This window comes from Scomber scombrus, chromosome 22, assembly GCF_963691925.1.
Source record: "Scomber scombrus chromosome 22, fScoSco1.1, whole genome shotgun sequence".
NCBI lineage: Eukaryota > Metazoa > Chordata > Actinopteri > Scombriformes > Scombridae > Scomber > Scomber scombrus.
This window is the reverse complement of record NC_084991.1, coordinates 7,908,151-7,925,329: the sequence shown is the minus strand read 5'-3', so window position 1 is coordinate 7,925,329 and position 17,179 is coordinate 7,908,151. Positions and strand designations below refer to the sequence as shown.

The window sequence follows — 17,179 nt, the reverse complement described above, 5'->3', positions numbered from 1 at the left end:
CATGAATTGAATTTGGATTAAGTGAAAAATAAATCACAAATAAGTAAATTTCAAAAGAGGAGTCTTTTGAGCGGGCAGGGTGTAAACATTCTAAATTTAGATGAGAAATGTAATTATTTGAGCTCATTTGGGATTACTTCTAGGATTTTTTTCCCTATCTTTTACCGTTAAAAAAAAAAAAAGTTGAGTTGAGGTTGAGGACTTGTTGATCACACCTTAATATGTTAGGCTTTTTTGCAGAAAGAGACAAAGAGAAGCAGAAGTAAATAAAGTTGTGGTGAGAAGTCGAGATGAGATGATGAAGAGAGGATTGAAGCACATATACACACACACACACACACACTCATACATACATATACACACACACACACACACACACACATCTCTTTCTGTCTCTTTTTCTCTCAAACACACACACTAACACAGACTCCAATGCTGTTTTAAGCACTTTGTCTATGGAGGGATTGAATTGAATGAACATGTTGACAACTTCTGTCAGGAGGGACAGAGGATGAAAAAGAGACTGGACTTCTAATACTGCTGGGACGAACACACACACACATATGCAAAAAACAGACACACTTATACAAACACTTATGTATAAATATATAATCCCTGCTTTGCATATGGTATCTCTCCCAAAAGCAGGAGTCAATCATCAACTCCTCTCCTTTACCATCTCTCACTCTTTCACACACACACACACACACTCTCTCCGGCTTCAAACTCAGCCGACTCGCTGAGACAGTTCACATGCTTCACTCACACGGACAAACCCATTCTTCTCCACACACGCATATCTTTCTACTTTCTACTCCTGTCCTCCCCTGTTTCTTCCCCTCTGTGTCCTGCTATGCCCTGTCCTCTGTCTCTGTCATCTGTACGTGAATGTGTGTGTGTGTGTGCGTGTGTGTGAGAAAGCGTCACGTACCTGTTACACTCCTGAGGTAGCTCAGGCTCAGTGAGCATGCTGGAGTAAGGGTCCGTCTCTCTCGTCAACAACAACATAAAACAGTCCCACAATGCTCAGATGAACAAGGTTAGTCTCCCCAAAACAAGACGGGATAGAAGTGATCCTTCAACCTCTCACACACACTGCTGATTCTCTCTCTCTCTCTGTGTGTTCCTCTCTCTCTCTCTACTCACACACTTTCAGCCTCACACCCTCCCCTCTCTCTCTCTCTCTCTCTCTCTCTCCCTGCCTCTGTCCCTCCTCTTCTCCCTCCCTCGCTGTAAGCTGTGAGATCTAGGCTCAGCTCTTAAAGGGCCAGCAGCAGAGCCTCTTTCTCTTTCGCTCAGTGTGTGTGTGTGTGTGTGTGTGTGTGTGTGTGTGTGTGTGTGTGTGTGTGTGTGTGTGTGTGTGTGTGTGTGTGTGTGTGTGTGTGTGTGTGTGTGTGTGTGTGTGTGTGCAGAGGGGAGGGGCCATTTGACCAGAGGGCTCATCAGTCCCTGAGTGCAAATGCACAGCAGTGCTGCCCCCTTCCTCAAGTCCATCTCTTTCTCACTGTCTTTCTCACACACACACACACACTTGGTTCTCACACACTCCGACAACTGTCAGAGATCATGTAGATACGCTTCAGACCACTGCCAGCTTTAATGCACTTTATTATGCAACATGAGAGGGATTTATCAAATTGATATATGAAACACACACAAGCACAGTGCTGAATACTTGAAGACACTGGAGTAGAAGTGCTAGTGGATTATTGTGGTGAACACATACAGGTGCTCTTTGGATACTTCAGGTGCTTTATTTAAAGTTTTATTTTTACACAAACCCTACAGTGTGCCTTGGACACTCACCTTAACATTTTGATTGAGACCATATTTTACCCATGAAATAAGCCCTTCTCAAGATTGAAGATTCTACTATATGATACAACAACTAATATTAAGGAATAAAGAGACCAGAGATAATTGCCTGTGGGCTCACATTTATTTGCAAACTCAGGACTGAGGATTACAATAATGTATACATGTAACACAAGGGGGCATGACAGTATCCAAAAGGGGAAAAACTTTCAATACATATCATATTTTTAATGCTCCCTTAACAAATGTGAAACTTTCTCAGTATTTTCTCTTAGAAGTCTCTCATTCAAATACACTCTGCTGTTTGGTATTCTTATTTTTGTAATGAACTTTTAACAAACTTATTTCAACTATAGAACTTTTGCCTGAACTAGTTCTTCAATGGTTCTCTCTGAGGAGGTGACCATTTCAGGCCATTTGCCATGAGCATCGACTATGACTAAGAACATGTGGTTCTCCAGCGATCCAGCAATGTCTATACGGAATCTTTGCCACAGTTCTTCAGGCCAAACCCACGGATGTAATGGAGCCAGCTATGTAAGGTTTCTCAATTTCTGGCAGGCAGAATGTGACTTCTCTCAGGCCTGGCCACCAGAAATAGCTACGTGTGATTTCTTTCATTCGCACCACACCACAATTTTGAGAGTGGAGCTCATCGAGCACCGCCTCTCTTCGTGTGTTTGGAATAATGACATGATAGCTCCATGCTAGGCATCCAGACAAGATTTTTTTCTTCTCACGAGGTAAGCCTTCAAGCTCGCTGTCATCTTTCCTCTCCTCCTAATCTCTGACATGATTGGGTCATTATGTGTGTGTCTTAACATGAGTAGAGGTTAGTGGAGCAGTAGTCACGTCCTCAAAGTAGAAGATCTCAGCTTCAGGCAATGGGAGCGTTGAGAGTCTGTCAATATTCCCATGCTGGTCCACGTTCCTATACATGATGTCATACTGGTGGGCGGACAATAACAAATACCATCCCTTTACCTTTGATGGTGTTTTGTGGAGTCCAGTGTGGTTGAGAATGTGCCCCAGGTACTGCCTCAGAATCTGGTCTATTGCTTTTTAGGGAAAAAAAGTGCTTGAGCAGAAGTAATCCCAAAAGGGAGCCTCTGGTACATGTATAAACCTTTTATGTGTCACTATGGTCAACAGTTCCTGTGATTCTTGTTCAACATACATCTGGATATATGCCTGACATAAATTTTGAAATTTACAATAACTTTAAAGTGCTTCTCAAGATCTCCTGTAGGGGGCCTATGTCTCCATCCTTCAGGAACATTTCTTGCCAGTTCAGTCTGAGCTTTTCCATCCACCTGTGGCCTAGCAGAGCTTGATGGTTTCCTTGAATGATCTACAATACATCTTACATTGGTCAAAGTGTGCTGTTTGTATGTCTGGGTCTTTTTATTTTTACAGGCACATTCAATATGGCCTGTGATCAGTTTCAGCAGTCTAAGCCCCTACACCAACACTCTCATGGCTGGTGCCTTGTTTCCCCCCAGCGTTAGCATGGCATGCCAGCTGCTGACTTGTTCTTGGGCTCAAAGGACAACTTATGCACTTGGGTTGATGCACTTGGATGCTGTGTGTTTCGGGCAGCCTCCTCTATTGACTTGATACTTATCACTATTACCTTTTTCCAGTTTCAGGCTAACCTCAGTCGGTAGTCGTTTCCACATAGCATCACTACGTAGACCACACACAACAACCTGTCACGCATGTTCTCAACGAGTGAAAGTCCAAATTCACATTGTTCAGGTAATAACAGATATAAACTGTGGAACAGATTCACCCTCCTCCTGGTCTCTTCTGGAATCTGAACAACTCTTCGATAATGAAGTGGTTTAGGAGAGTAGTGATTGTGCGGTTGTCCAACTAGCCCGATCTTGTGCTATGCACCGACAAAAAACTTGTTGAACTTTCTACCAAAAATAACAAACAGAACATGAGAACACATTACCTTGTTGCCACTTTTTTGCTATTCTCATTCTGCTATTTGGTACAACAACTAATAATGAGGAAACATGAGACCAGGAAGAACTACATAGGCATGTATTTAGTTCTGAGGTTTACGATAACATATGCATATACCACAAGGGAGGTGTGACAGTATCTCAAAAAGGACAAACTTAAGCTGCCAATACACAACACACACATTTTATGTTCTATTTACTGTTTTTTTATACTTTCATATTAACTGCTTCATTTAAAAGGATGTTTTGAGTTAAGAGCAGCAAATTCCAAATATCGACATGCAAATATGTGTTTTTCTCTATGCATGACTTTCACTCCATTATCAAAACTGTTGACTATTTTGTGTCCATCAACAATTCAGTTAATAGATCGATAATCTCAGCTTCATTTTGGACTGCTGCTATATTTCCACAACCACTTTGACTTGACATATTTCAATTGAAGAAATGTGAATAAAGACTTGTGTACAAACAGGTACACTTACTTTTTTACCAACATGACCTATTAAATTTAATTAAAGCTTCCAGAACAACAGCTGAGCAAAAACACTCCTAATAGTTTTATTGGATTTACACATTTTACGTATCCCCTCCTGAACTAGTTGTGATGTAATAAAGTTATGCTCATACGTACAAGACTTCACCTCATATTTAAGGTGAATAGAAATAAATGTTCCTTTTCCAGCAGATAAATGTGAAAATTGGTTTCTGGTGTCAATCTTTGCACACACTGTACAGTACATTGTCCTCACAGTGAAGGTCAAACATTCAAGTAACAACAAGGAAAACACATTATTGAGTGAAGGGGGATTTTTAAGTTTCATATTTTTTCATTATTGCATCTTCTCCCTAATTTGACGTACTCAAAGTAACAATTTTAAGAGGGGCAATGATATTTTATTAATCTGGGTGGTTGTGCTGAGAAACATAGAATAACCACATTTTTTTCTATAACAATTTAAACAGTCCACTGCAGGACAACAACACAATGTTCCATAGCCCATTATGCTGTATGAAGTTGTATAATAACACAATTTCAGCTGCTGCTGGACTTCTAATCTAATATATTTCATAGCTTTCACGGTCAGAACAAAGAAAAAGAGAAGCTAAAAGTAACGCTTTTTTACCACATTTTTGGAATGCCTCAGGCTCATCCGTACTTAATTGGTTAACTTGTATTGTTCACGTCCCTTTTACTGTCCCTTTGGTTCCACCATGTTAGTAAAGTGAAGCCGTTTTGTGCTCCACTTTTACACACATCATGCTTTTCACGTGATTGGCTTCGCTGGTAGAGTAAAGTGACAGAACAGTAGATGTAAAACAATCCTTGAAACAAGATTAATATGAGGTTTACTGGCTTCAAAGTGAAATACTCTGATCAGTTCTCAACTGCTGAATGCCCTTCTGCAGTACACTGTCCGAAAGGTTAAATCACAATTCTATTGCGATTAAAAACTATGATTTAAAGCATTTTTGCATGTTATAATTGTTTGCAGGTTGTCATTATGATTTAACATAATCGAAAATCCAAATACCTTCTGCTATATTTTGAGCAAAGGACAGAAACTTCATGGGTGAATATGTGAGATAAATGTGGCAAAACCGCCCTTCCTTTCTCCCTGTAAGAATTGTGGCCATTAGTTTAAATTATATAGATTTTAATATGAAGAATCCCTCTGTGGCCATGTGTATGTACCTTCATACTATTTTCAGAAAATGATGCCACATGAATTTGACGTGTTATTGTGACAAAGGAGATAAAAAAAACTTTAACAGAATTTTAAAATCCTTTCTTATTTCTTTTGTCTTGATGCAGTGAGAAGCAGACATTTCGTTCTGCGACGTGGAACAGTTTTGTTACAAGAAGACAGCTGAACACTTTCAACGGAACATATGCTGAAGCTCACATGCATGACTGCACGCATGCACGAACACACACACACACACACACAAACTCACAAAATACACATATACAAACTGACTGAAACCCTCACTAATCACCCACACACACCCATTGTGTCTTCAGGTGTGCATACTGTATATTGTGTGTGTGTGTGTGTGTGTGTGTGTGTGTGTGTGTGTGTGTGTATATGTGTGTGTCAAGAGAGCATGCTGCTTTCAGCCCTTAGTGCTGTCAGTCACTATTAGGGGTGTGTGGTCTGCATGTCACACATACGGCCAATCCAGCTATTGTTCTGGAAAGCGGAGAGGAAAGCAGAGCTGACAGACTGCCACTTCTGTGATACTTAAACACACACACACACACACACACACACACAGGGAGGGTGAGAGAGAAAGCGAGCCCTGTCACTGTATTTACTGTAGACAAGTGCACACTTTGCAGACACAGCCTCACACAAGCATGCATACACTGTACAGCATTTGCACCATGAGGACACACACACACACAGAAATTTCTGCAATCACAGACTTTTTAGATGTTGAGATTGAAATTTCATTCTTGACCTTGGAAACAGCACTTGACAAAACAATGTCTGTAGCTGTTCTGGAGCTTTTGATTATATTACGATCTTCCTCGGCAGATGGAGTTTGCCCAGTTGTCATGGATTTGTAAATGTAAAAGATTTCTCTTACAAAACAATGTCACCACAAGGTCCATTTTAGTGCATTCGTTGTTTCCAAGGTCAAGAATGAACTGTCAAACTTAACTCTTAAGCCAGAGAAATGCTTTTAAGGTGAAAAGAATTTTGAATATCTACAACTAGAGATTGTTTTTTTCGACAGATGTTCCAATCCCTTCCGGTGGCAAGGTGTTTAAAGCAAAAATAGCAAGGTTGTTGTGATAGATTGTCATTTATTTGAATCAGTGCAGCAGAACTTGGAAAATTCCCAGCTAGTGTTAAAGAGGACAGTATATTCCATCAGACCTGTTTGTTAGGCAGTCAGACTCTCCTGTGCCAGACTACTTTTGCAACTTTGAACATATATATAACTTATACTTCCTAAAATGTGCAACATTATCCCAATATTTGAATATCAATTTCAGGTGTGGCCATTCGACATGGATGCAAAACATGTCGTATGATTGAGCATTAACTGATCCTAAAACTCATGGACCCACCTGTGGGTAAACTCAAACTGTAAAATCAGTGTTCAAACTTACATAATTTAAATTCTAGTTTCCAAAGATACCAAATACTCTGAATTACAGGGGCTTAAAATGATGTGCAAGACATCTGGATTATTCCCATTTAAACGAAAGGAGCCATACTCAGTGTCAACATTTGAAACAAGCTCATAAAGAATATGCTATTATACTGTCAGAGGGTAATAAGTATTTTTTTTCCAAATATAAACGACATAAGCAAGTAATGAGAATCATAGCAGGTCTGACTCCACAGAAGTGGAGATGAATCTTTCTTTATAAGTTTTGGAGCAATGAACATATTGTAAGTTTAAATGATTTAAAAAGCAGCAGGTGGTAGAACTGAGGCTGCGAGGAACATGGGAAATCAACTTACACTGATGTGACCCCATCCTAATTTTAATTCTGGGAAAACATCTTTTTTTTCTGTTTCTCTCTCACACAGAAACACATTCACACACAGCGATTTAGCAGACTCACAAAGATAACGAATTCCACCTTAACGTAGCTCGGCTTTATATAACTACGCATATATATATATACACACATACCAAGACAAAACACTCATCCAATCCCCTCTCTGCTCTGTATAAGAAAGCAATATGAACATGTCAATGTCAACAACAATCAGTGGCATTAGTTTTCTATTTACCTAATCTAATTCATGGTCAAATGGAGAGAATACACTGGGAGGGCTAAATCTAATCGCATTCCCCGACTAAATTGAGCCCCGATTGGAAACGGCATCTCTCCTTGACCCTGTAAACAGCTGCAAAACCAATGATAACCTCATTTGTGCATTACAGAAACTTAATTTCACCATTATGCGGCTGAGTCGGCGGCAATCCGTCAACATAACGGAGCAACGCTGACCTGGACGCACACACAGTGCCCTGCGCCCCTTCTGCTACAGACAGCCGAAAGAATGGGGATAAGCCACGTGTTCGTCATATATTGAATAGATGTTTATGTCATTATGAGAGTTTAAGACTTTGCCATGAACTTGCCTTGATGAAGTAAGGCTTGGCAGCTGATTATATAGCAGATTCAGGCGATGCATAAGGTTTTGTAAATGCGCAACAATCAGTGTACGTAAGCATTCATGTATGGAACAGTTTATCATCAGTTTGTATCAATCACCCTCAGGTCAGGGTATTTCAATGAACCATGCTGCAGAGAAAGTGTACACTAAGGCATAAAGAGACAGGATTGGGGCGAATGGGAGGGGAGGAGGTGCAAACAAGCAGTTCTTCAAGAGTAACCAGGCTCTCAAGTGTAAGCCATCGTCTTCTGCAATTAAAACATGTTGAGGAATAGGAATGAACAAGGTCACCGGGGTGTATTGTCTTTGGTAAGAGAATAGTGACAAGAAAATGAAAAGAGTGTGTTTCACCTGGGCTGACGCAAAAGATGTTTGTTAAGCGATTCAAAGGTTCACGATCAGGGTTGTGTTTCTAGAAAGAAAGGAGGAAGGTGACACAAGAGAGACGGAGATGCGTGTACGTCTAAGTACAGGATATATAGACCTGCTCGCACACACGCAGAACCAAACCATCACAGAGAAACAGGGGGAAAAATAGCCTGAAGGGACAGGAAATATTCATGATGATGCAAGAGCACACACCACACACACCACACACACGTTCGCGCTTACGTTCACAAACACAGGAAAAAACACACGGAGAAGCAAGCCTGTGCACACATCACACACACACACACACACACAGAGTCCATTACAATGAAACTGTTGATGGGAGGCCCCTGTGTCGGGACCCTAACAGCTGTAGTGCATTAGGGGCCGAGCATGAGCAGGGGCAGCGAGAGATCAGCAGTAAACAATCCCAAAGCCTGAAGACACACACATATAGTCACACATATCTCCCACACATTTTCATAAACATTCACGCAGCATATTATGCAAATGCGGAGACACGCTCGCGCACACACACACACATCGGACACAATGTGGCAAATCAGTAGTTATGGACCTAAGAGGGTTTTCTGTGGAAGAGCAAGATCACATCTACAAAATGACATATTTTGCATTTAAATCGGAGAGAAATGAGCACACAAGGGCTCGTTGAATATTGCTGTGCTGTGAATCAAAATCCTCAGAGAGAGCAGTCCAAAATTTGACAAGGATTTTTTTGTTAGAATTTGAATTGTAGCCATTCGCTGCAAGACAGATACGGTCAGCCACCGAGTTATGAATGTCTGATTGATGTTGAGAACTGATTTCAGAGCAGTATCTCTTAGATTTAGGCTCATAATTTACATCCAGTGCCACCATTCGGTATACCAACGCAGGGAGAGGTGTGTTCTTGATGTAGCAAGGTAGAAAGTAAGACTATGGAGGTCAGGATGTCGGATTAGAGTGGAACGCATACAACTTTCATGCCGCCTTACCCTTAACTTTGACAATACCGTAGTTGTCACCCATACCTTTGACCTTGCATTTCAGGTTGCTTTTGATCAAATTCTCAATTTTTCATGTTGTCCGTAATTCAGAGTATTTAAATGATTTCATTCTAGACCTTTTATCTCTTGTCCATGGCATGTTGTACTTTCTATTTATCCTTTTTTTAGCCAGGAATGTCCCATTGAGATATAGGATCTGTTCTTCGAGGGAGTCCTGTTCAACACAGCAACAAAAGTGTTTCGTGTAAGAAAATATTTCTTATTATAGAACACATACAATACATAAAAGAGTAAAAGAAGAGAAGCATACAGGCCATGACATCGATATCCATATCAGAGATCACCTTAAGTCAAGGTTATATAAAACAGCAACATGTTTCCTTCAGGGCAGTTTGTAAAAGACCTTTAAAGGTATTCAGGGAAGGGAGTGCTTCTAAGGTAATGGTATTTTGCAGCTCATTACATGCCCAAGGTGCATAAAAGGAGAAAGCCGCTTTACGGAGCTCTGAGTGCACCCTGGAGACATTTAAGAGAATCCGATTAGTAGATCTAGTGCTGTAGTTGCTAACATGATAGGATAAGAGGCTGGAGATATAAGTGGGTAGTTTAGCAGATAATGTCTTGACATTAAATATCAACATGTGTATTTTGCCTTCTGGTGTAGAGGATCATCCTATGGATTCATATACAATGCAGTTTTTTTTATGTAGGGATGAGGTTGCGTGCATGTAAATCAAATCACCATAATTTAATATAGATAGAAATGAGTTTTACACAAACATGTATTCATTGCACATAATCCAGGGTTTTACAGACTGGACTAATATCAATATTCTGTCCTAAGGGTACATTTTTTATTCAACAGAGGCGTTTTATCTTTTCACTATTACATGGCAGTCGGAGCTACCTGCTTAAAGCTTTGTTGAGGCTATTTAACCCTTGTGGTTTTTTTTAAATTGGCTTTAATTCTGTGTAAAATGTGTAAATTAATGTAAAGCATTTTTTTAGGTGTTAAAGCAGAACATTAGGTATAAATGGCACATACTGTTAAGGTTGTACTTAATGTCAACAAGTTCAATCAAGTGAGTCAGGACTGATCCATCATGGTATACTCATATTTGTCCCACTGCTGCTGCTCCTTAGGGGTGAGCTACCAGTGGAATAACAATAACAGTAGTCTGAGTATAGCTTACATCATTAACCTGACATCTATGATTTTGGCACCCACAGCAGCTAATCTGAGCCAGCATTAATACATTAATGACAGTGAGACACAACAGTGGAAAGAAAGCCAGACGGAAAACTTGAGTAGTGTCTGAAGAGACGCCTCACTTCTGTTGACAACTTGAACACAAATCAACTGTAAGGAATATGCCATCAGTTTCAGGAGAAAACAGATCCTAAAACAGTTGTGGCAAATGTCTGGTTTTTTGCATTGTATCAGATATCATATTGTAGGTTACATCCTAGGACTGTCTTTCAAAAAATATCAGATATGATCAACAATTCAGAATTGAGCATGAAGGCCAGTAGTGTTAGCGCTCCTTTTTCTCTCCATCCGTCTCTCTCTCACAGCTCGTCTGTCTCAGGGTGAGCTCGTATATCAATACCTCTGGCATCTTTTTCTTTTCTCTCCCTCCTCTTTCCTGGGAGAGCAGGAGAGAGGGAAGGCCAGCGTGGAGAGGCACAAGCCCCTGTGAAGTGGCTTTATCGTGGGGAGACACGTGCAGACAGAGGACCCCGTCTGAAGGCTGAGTGGCAGGCGGCTGAAGCCATTAAGATAGAGCCGCTATCTCTTGCTGCCAGGGCCCTCTTAATACAGGCGGGGGCTCAGGCCACTCTCATCCACACACATACACACACACACACATACTCACACACCTTCTCTACTGTGGTACTTGAACTGACGTGGTAACATGAATGTAGACATGTGCGTGTTCATTTACACTTACAAGCAACTCCTCCCTGTCTCTGTGTGTCCGTCTTCAGTGTATTCTACTTCCCAAACCCATCAATCCCTGCCCAGGCAGCAAACGGAACAGATAAATGGACAGGCAGACAGGTTGAGACCAGAAGACAGACAAACAAATGGCTCTATGTGCCACTTTTACCAACAAAGTACGGTTGTGACAGTGATGTGAGATTAGCTGCACACCAGATTCCATCAAGACGAACAGTCTTTTGGGACGTCGGGTTAGGGTTAGGGTTAGGGTTAGGTTTTGAATATAACAGAGACGGTCAGCAGTTTCTTTCACACTCGCATCATAAGGATACAAGCTCTATAGAAATGTATACTTCATGGTTTTGAGTACACTTTCTGTGCAAATTTGAGATTTTACAGTTAGGGTTAGGGTTTGCGCCACAAATACAATTAATTACACTCCATTGTACCAGGATGGAGACAAAGACCGTAAAGATATTTCAAATCAATTCAAATTGTGCATTCCTGTAGCAACCCAGTCTCATGACAGTTTGTGTAATTGTCCCGAAATTTAATCAACAGATTTGTGTACATGGACATGAATTTTCAATTTTTTTCATGACACTCAGCATGACTTTTAAATTAAAAGTATGTTTTGTGCCTCTTTTTTTCTTCAGTTTTGACAGATGTACACAAATCTATAGATTAAATTTCATGATTATTTTACATACTGCGGTGAGACTGGGATACCTGCGATAGCACTAAGATTAAAAAATATATATGTTTAATGATTTTGATGAACTGACCCTTCAGTCACAAAACGACCAATTGTCAATCTCCGCTATACAACTGTACTGAGTGCACCGGTAGATTCAGCAAGCACAAAGCAACAGAGTTGTGGTGATGGCTGCAATCATGGTGTGTTTTCTCATATCTCTCTTTGTCAGTAGTTTGTTTTCTCTGTATGTTGCCTGACTGACAGTATTTCAGTCCATGCTTTTATTTGTTTGACACAGAGACAGTCTTGATCAGAGTTCTTTCTACTCAAGGTTACTGGACAGAGAGAGTACAGTATGTCAAAGACCTTTCCTCGCCGTGCTTCTGCAGCAGGAGCGTTGCTTTAACTGCTGTTGCAAACATTGCACGGTAAACAAAGCTGTTTTCTTCCCCGACAATGGCTTGCGCCGAAAATTAATTAACAATCTGTACTCTTTGTGCGAATCTTAACTCATTCCTAATTAGTTGGATTTTTTTTCTCTCCTCTCCTTCAAAACATCAAGTCAGTTAATTATGGCTGAGAGAAAATAGACTGTTTCTGGTGTCACTTATTTATTAGTAATCTTTGGTGCTGTGAGAGAGGGAGAGAGTGCGGCTGGAACAGAAAATGCGAGAAGTGAATGAAAGGGAGTCTGTGTCACAGCAGGGTTAATGAAACACTAGCCTGGGAAGATAAATAAAAAGTGAATGATTTACGACAAAAAAAAGAAGAAGAAATGACCGGTCCAGACAGCTTGAAAACACACATGCAAACACAGACACACAAAAACAGTGTACGTGAGCACACATACTCACACATAAACTAATTGTCCTCCTACCTGACTGCAGCACAGACAATGGAGACTTCTCCGTGAGCTCTCTCTTCATTTAACAGCGAACTGAAAGGTTTTGACTGACTAAAATCAATCTGTAGCAAGAAAAGAATGAGAATGAATGAAATATCTTGGCCAAAAATCTGTTGGCTTAGAGCAGTGACTGAGCATCAAGGCTGTAGCTTTTAGTGAGTGGATTAATAGCAGAAGGAAACAGACATGGACTTCATCCACCAAGCACCCACCTGTGTACACATGTGAGACAGTTAGGCCGTGTTCATACTGACTTTAGCTGTGCATGAAAAAACTCAGTCATTTGAATGGAGGTTGTCCAGCGTTGCAGTGGGGGTGTCAATGCAAAAAAGTTGAACGCAGTAAGATTTTGCAAGACCACAAATCATCATCCCACAAGGCGCTACAGTGGCCAATCAAATCCATGCTACGGCACACTCCTGGTGGATGACTTTCTAACGTGATTAGTGTATTTTTCTACTATATTTTGGTATGTACCTGAGTTTTGGGCTTATGGTTTGATACTTTTTCAGTACAGAAGAAAAAAAAGAAAGGTAGAAAATAAAATTTGGTCTCCCAACATCCAACAATGGCTCATTGGCCAAAACTATTATTGAAACAGTATAGTTTTGCTGCAATAGAAAAGAAAACCTCCTGCAGCTACAACAATACTTCTACTGATGCTTCAGTATTAATAACCTGTCAGTCAGTCAGTCAGAGGGACCAAACAACTACTTTTACAACACGTTTTTTACTTTAACAACACTTTGTAACTACAGTTTTCTCTTTTAGAACTGGTTCTTAAAAAATGATTTTATTCTGATGGCAGTGACACTACATGGTAACCAGGTTACCAGGACTAAGCAAGCTAGCAGACATCCATTAGCATGCTACAGCTAAGTAGTCCACTGCCAAAAACTTCTGGGAAGAACTCGTGCTCTAGAATAATTGTTCCGCACATTTTAGTGGATTATTAAACTCTGTTGGCAGGAATTGTTTGGGTCACAGAGCCAAACCAAACCGAGGAGGGTCATGTACCAAACTGAACATCCTGTGCCGAACAGTTAGGGACGAGTACACATACCGTTACACCTCTAATATCTACTGTCTACATGGATCTTATGTCATGTCTTTTCTGTAAATGTACTACAAAGGTCAAAAGTCATGCCAGTGGGTGCAAAGCAAAACAGTGACAATGTATTGCAGTGACAACAAAATAACTTCTATGCTGTGGTAAAGAGACTGCTGTTTTACAGGGATGGAATCCTAAAAATAGCAGCCAATAGGAGATATCCCTAGGGAGCCATAGACAGGGTCTTGACACTGGTGGCAGTGGGGCGATGGAGGGGCAAAGCTGCATTGACTGCAATGACAGCTGAGAGATGAAACAGATCACATGGATTAAAGTACTTTAGGAGGATGAATCAAATGTATTTGTTTTAGATTAAGTTTAAGCATCATTCCTTTATAACATTTAAGTCACACTCACCAAATAATTATAATATAATTGCTGAGATCATGAAAACAATAATAAAAGAAGTCCAATGGGACAAATGCAGTTCTGAATTAACCCTCAGGTGTCCACCCATCACAGCTTACAAATCGGCATCCTGGTTTAAATAGTTAGTATGTTTACTACCACTGAGGTTGAAACAACAATATGGTGAAGAGTCAGGTTTGATACATTGGAGATGAGATGAACTGATGGACTGGTTAAAATAGTTAGTAGTAGTTTTGTGCACTTAAGGTTTCCTGTGAAATGTGGGAGTATTACTAACATTTCGGGTGCAGTTTTACCTCCAAGTAAAGTGAATTACAAAATCATGAAATTAAATCTACTATACAACAGTCTTTGTGATTATGTTTTCAAAGTCAAGAATGACCTTTGATCCCCAACTTTTAAACCAACATGGATGTGTAGTCCTTAAAGTGTTCAGGACAATCTGCTGATGAGAATCATGTGATTAGATTAACAGCTTCTAATTGGACTTTGAGGTGACACTGTTTTGTGTTTTTTCCACGGTCAAGAATGAACTTTGAACCTCATCAATTAAGTGAGGTGGGGGAAGGAGGTGCAAGGTTTTGATGTCTAATCTCCTGCATGCCACAGATTTTTACTGAACAGAAGAGAGTGGACAACCTACAAGTTTATTCCCAGTTTCATTATATGACAGAGATATGGAACAGCCAGTTTTTTTGAATATGAAAATACAGCGGATTATCACTTTGAGACTCGCTGAGATTTGCTTTTTATCCCCAGGAGCTGATGTTCTCTCTTTACCTCTTCATCTCCTTCTCCCTCCTTCTCCATCACAATCTCTTCCTCAGTTGCTATCTCTCTCCCTCCTATTCTTTCTACCCCTTCTTTCCATCCACTCCCCCACCATTCCCCCCACCTCAAAGCTGTCAGGATGTTGCCTCCTTCGGTCTGAGGCTGAATGGGGGGATTTGGCAGCGTTCCCTTCTCCTCGCTTTCTGCAGCCCTTTTTAAGAGCACACATGTTTATGCACCAAATCTCTGCACTTTGTGTTTCTCCACGTCAAGGCACGAGCTCAACCCTGGATTGATGCACCCTGGCAGCCCCCTGTGTACTTGCTCTGAGGGAGAAGGGGGACGGCAGAAAGAACAGAAGAAAAGAGAGAGAGCGCATGAGGGAATCTAGAGTGAAGAGGAAATGATTTTCTGATTTTCTACACAGGCTTTGTGGTCCTGGAAGGCTGTTTATGTTTTTAAGTCCATTGGTGAGAACAAGAGGAGAGGAGATTGTGCTATCCACTGCCTGAGGGCTATGCTGAGCCTATATATTTAAGCCCCCACTGTTCCTTGCTTAACAATAACGCCTACTAGTTTTAATTTAATTCAGTCATTTTTTAAAACTAAATAATCCACTTTGATTTTCTGTGTCACAGCTGGAGAAATAAATCTAATCTTATCGCATAGCAGACTGGGTGTGAGGTTTGACACTTAAGAGTTCTTTTTTCCTTTTTATTTCTTTTTTCATCATCAAGGCCATGTGTGAGAAAGAACAATGGATACAGAAAATGTGTGTGTGTGCGTGTATGTGGGTAGTTTATGAAAGGGCAGGAAGGGCAAAGAGACAATCCATTGCAACTTTGACTTTTTCCCTGTTTGTGGCGTTTCATAGTATTTTTTAATAAACACACATTGAAACCCTTTGTGTTTGTGTTATGTGATGGGAGGAAGGGTGAATTTAGACATAAAAGCTAAACACGCAATTCACATAGTAAATAAAGAGTAGTATGAATGGGCAAAACTATCTTAGAGAAAAAAAGGATAAGTAAGAAAGAAGAAAAATAACAGCGTTGTTTGAGGTTTGAGGCTAATAGCCAGCTGGCCGGCAGCCACTGCAATTGTGCTGAGCTTCCTCAACATTTTACAACCCAGCCACTACTACTAATACCAGAGCACAACTCACCACCTTTTTATAGAAGATATTTACATGAGATTTCAGTATTGGTTCAATATGTAGCTGGGGCCTTTATATTGTGTGTGTTTGGGTTTTCCTGACTGACTTCAGACCTTGAAACATCATCGCAGGCATGTGGCATATTAACTAACTGCTATTTAAAATGTTCTGCTGTATACAGTACATCACTTGTTTTATAGACTCTGACTGTGGTTTAATGGATTTAAATAATTAGTCTGCGTTATGAACTCATGAGGGACTCGAATGCAGGACAAGGACAGAGTGGTTTTGGTTAAGAAAAGGTTTATTGTAGTGGAGTTACTGTTCTTGGAGTTGATGATGGGGAAGGGGATCCGACGGCAGCAGGAGGGAGAGGGGAAATGGAGGTGTGTGGCTGTTAGCATGGAATGAGGTGAAACATTGCTGGCAGGGGTTAGTTTGGAAGCTAGGAGGTGGCTGGCAGGTAGGCAGGTTGGCAGGCAGGAATGAAATGATCCTTGGACACGAGAAAAGGGTTAGAATACAATCGATAGCTTGACACAAGGAATTCACTATCTTAATCAGCCTGGAAATGTTTACTACCACTGAGGTTGCAACAACAATATAGTGAAGAGTCGGGTTTGATAAATTGGACAGGAGATGAACTGATTGATGGCAGGTGTGTCAACTAAGGGAGAAGATGAGCTGGTTTAAGGAAGCCAACAGGCTTCCCAGACTTGAGATATGCACTGGTGTCTACAGTCGGGGCCACTATGTCTTTTGCAATTCCTTGAGGTTAGCTGTTTCCAAGGGAGGGAGCTCAGGGAGAGCCACAAAGTGTACAGCTTTAGAAAACCTATCCACTGTGGTGAGTAGGATTTCGTTTCCTTTGCGAAGTCAAGAAATGAAGTTGAGGACCATGTGAGACCTTGGGCGGC

General features: G+C 40.7%; 1 protein-coding gene across 11 annotated transcripts in view; it reads right to left on the bottom strand.

The window, feature by feature from the left end:
- The window catches only part of sox5 (SRY-box transcription factor 5), a 105,538-nt gene extending 92,540 nt beyond the window's left edge, over positions 1-12,998 (bottom strand). For 10 of the 11 annotated variants that reach the window (XM_062443360.1, XM_062443361.1, XM_062443365.1 and 7 more), the window contains exon 1: positions 932-1,150. In XM_062443360.1, the coding sequence (XP_062299344.1) occupies positions 932-1,008 (77 nt within the window). In that variant the 5' untranslated portion in view covers positions 1,009-1,150. Of the gene's footprint in view, positions 1-931; positions 1,151-12,828 lie in introns of those variants that run through there. The other variant, XM_062443362.1, reaches the window with a different exon arrangement.
- Positions 12,999-17,179: the final 4,181 nt, after the last annotated feature.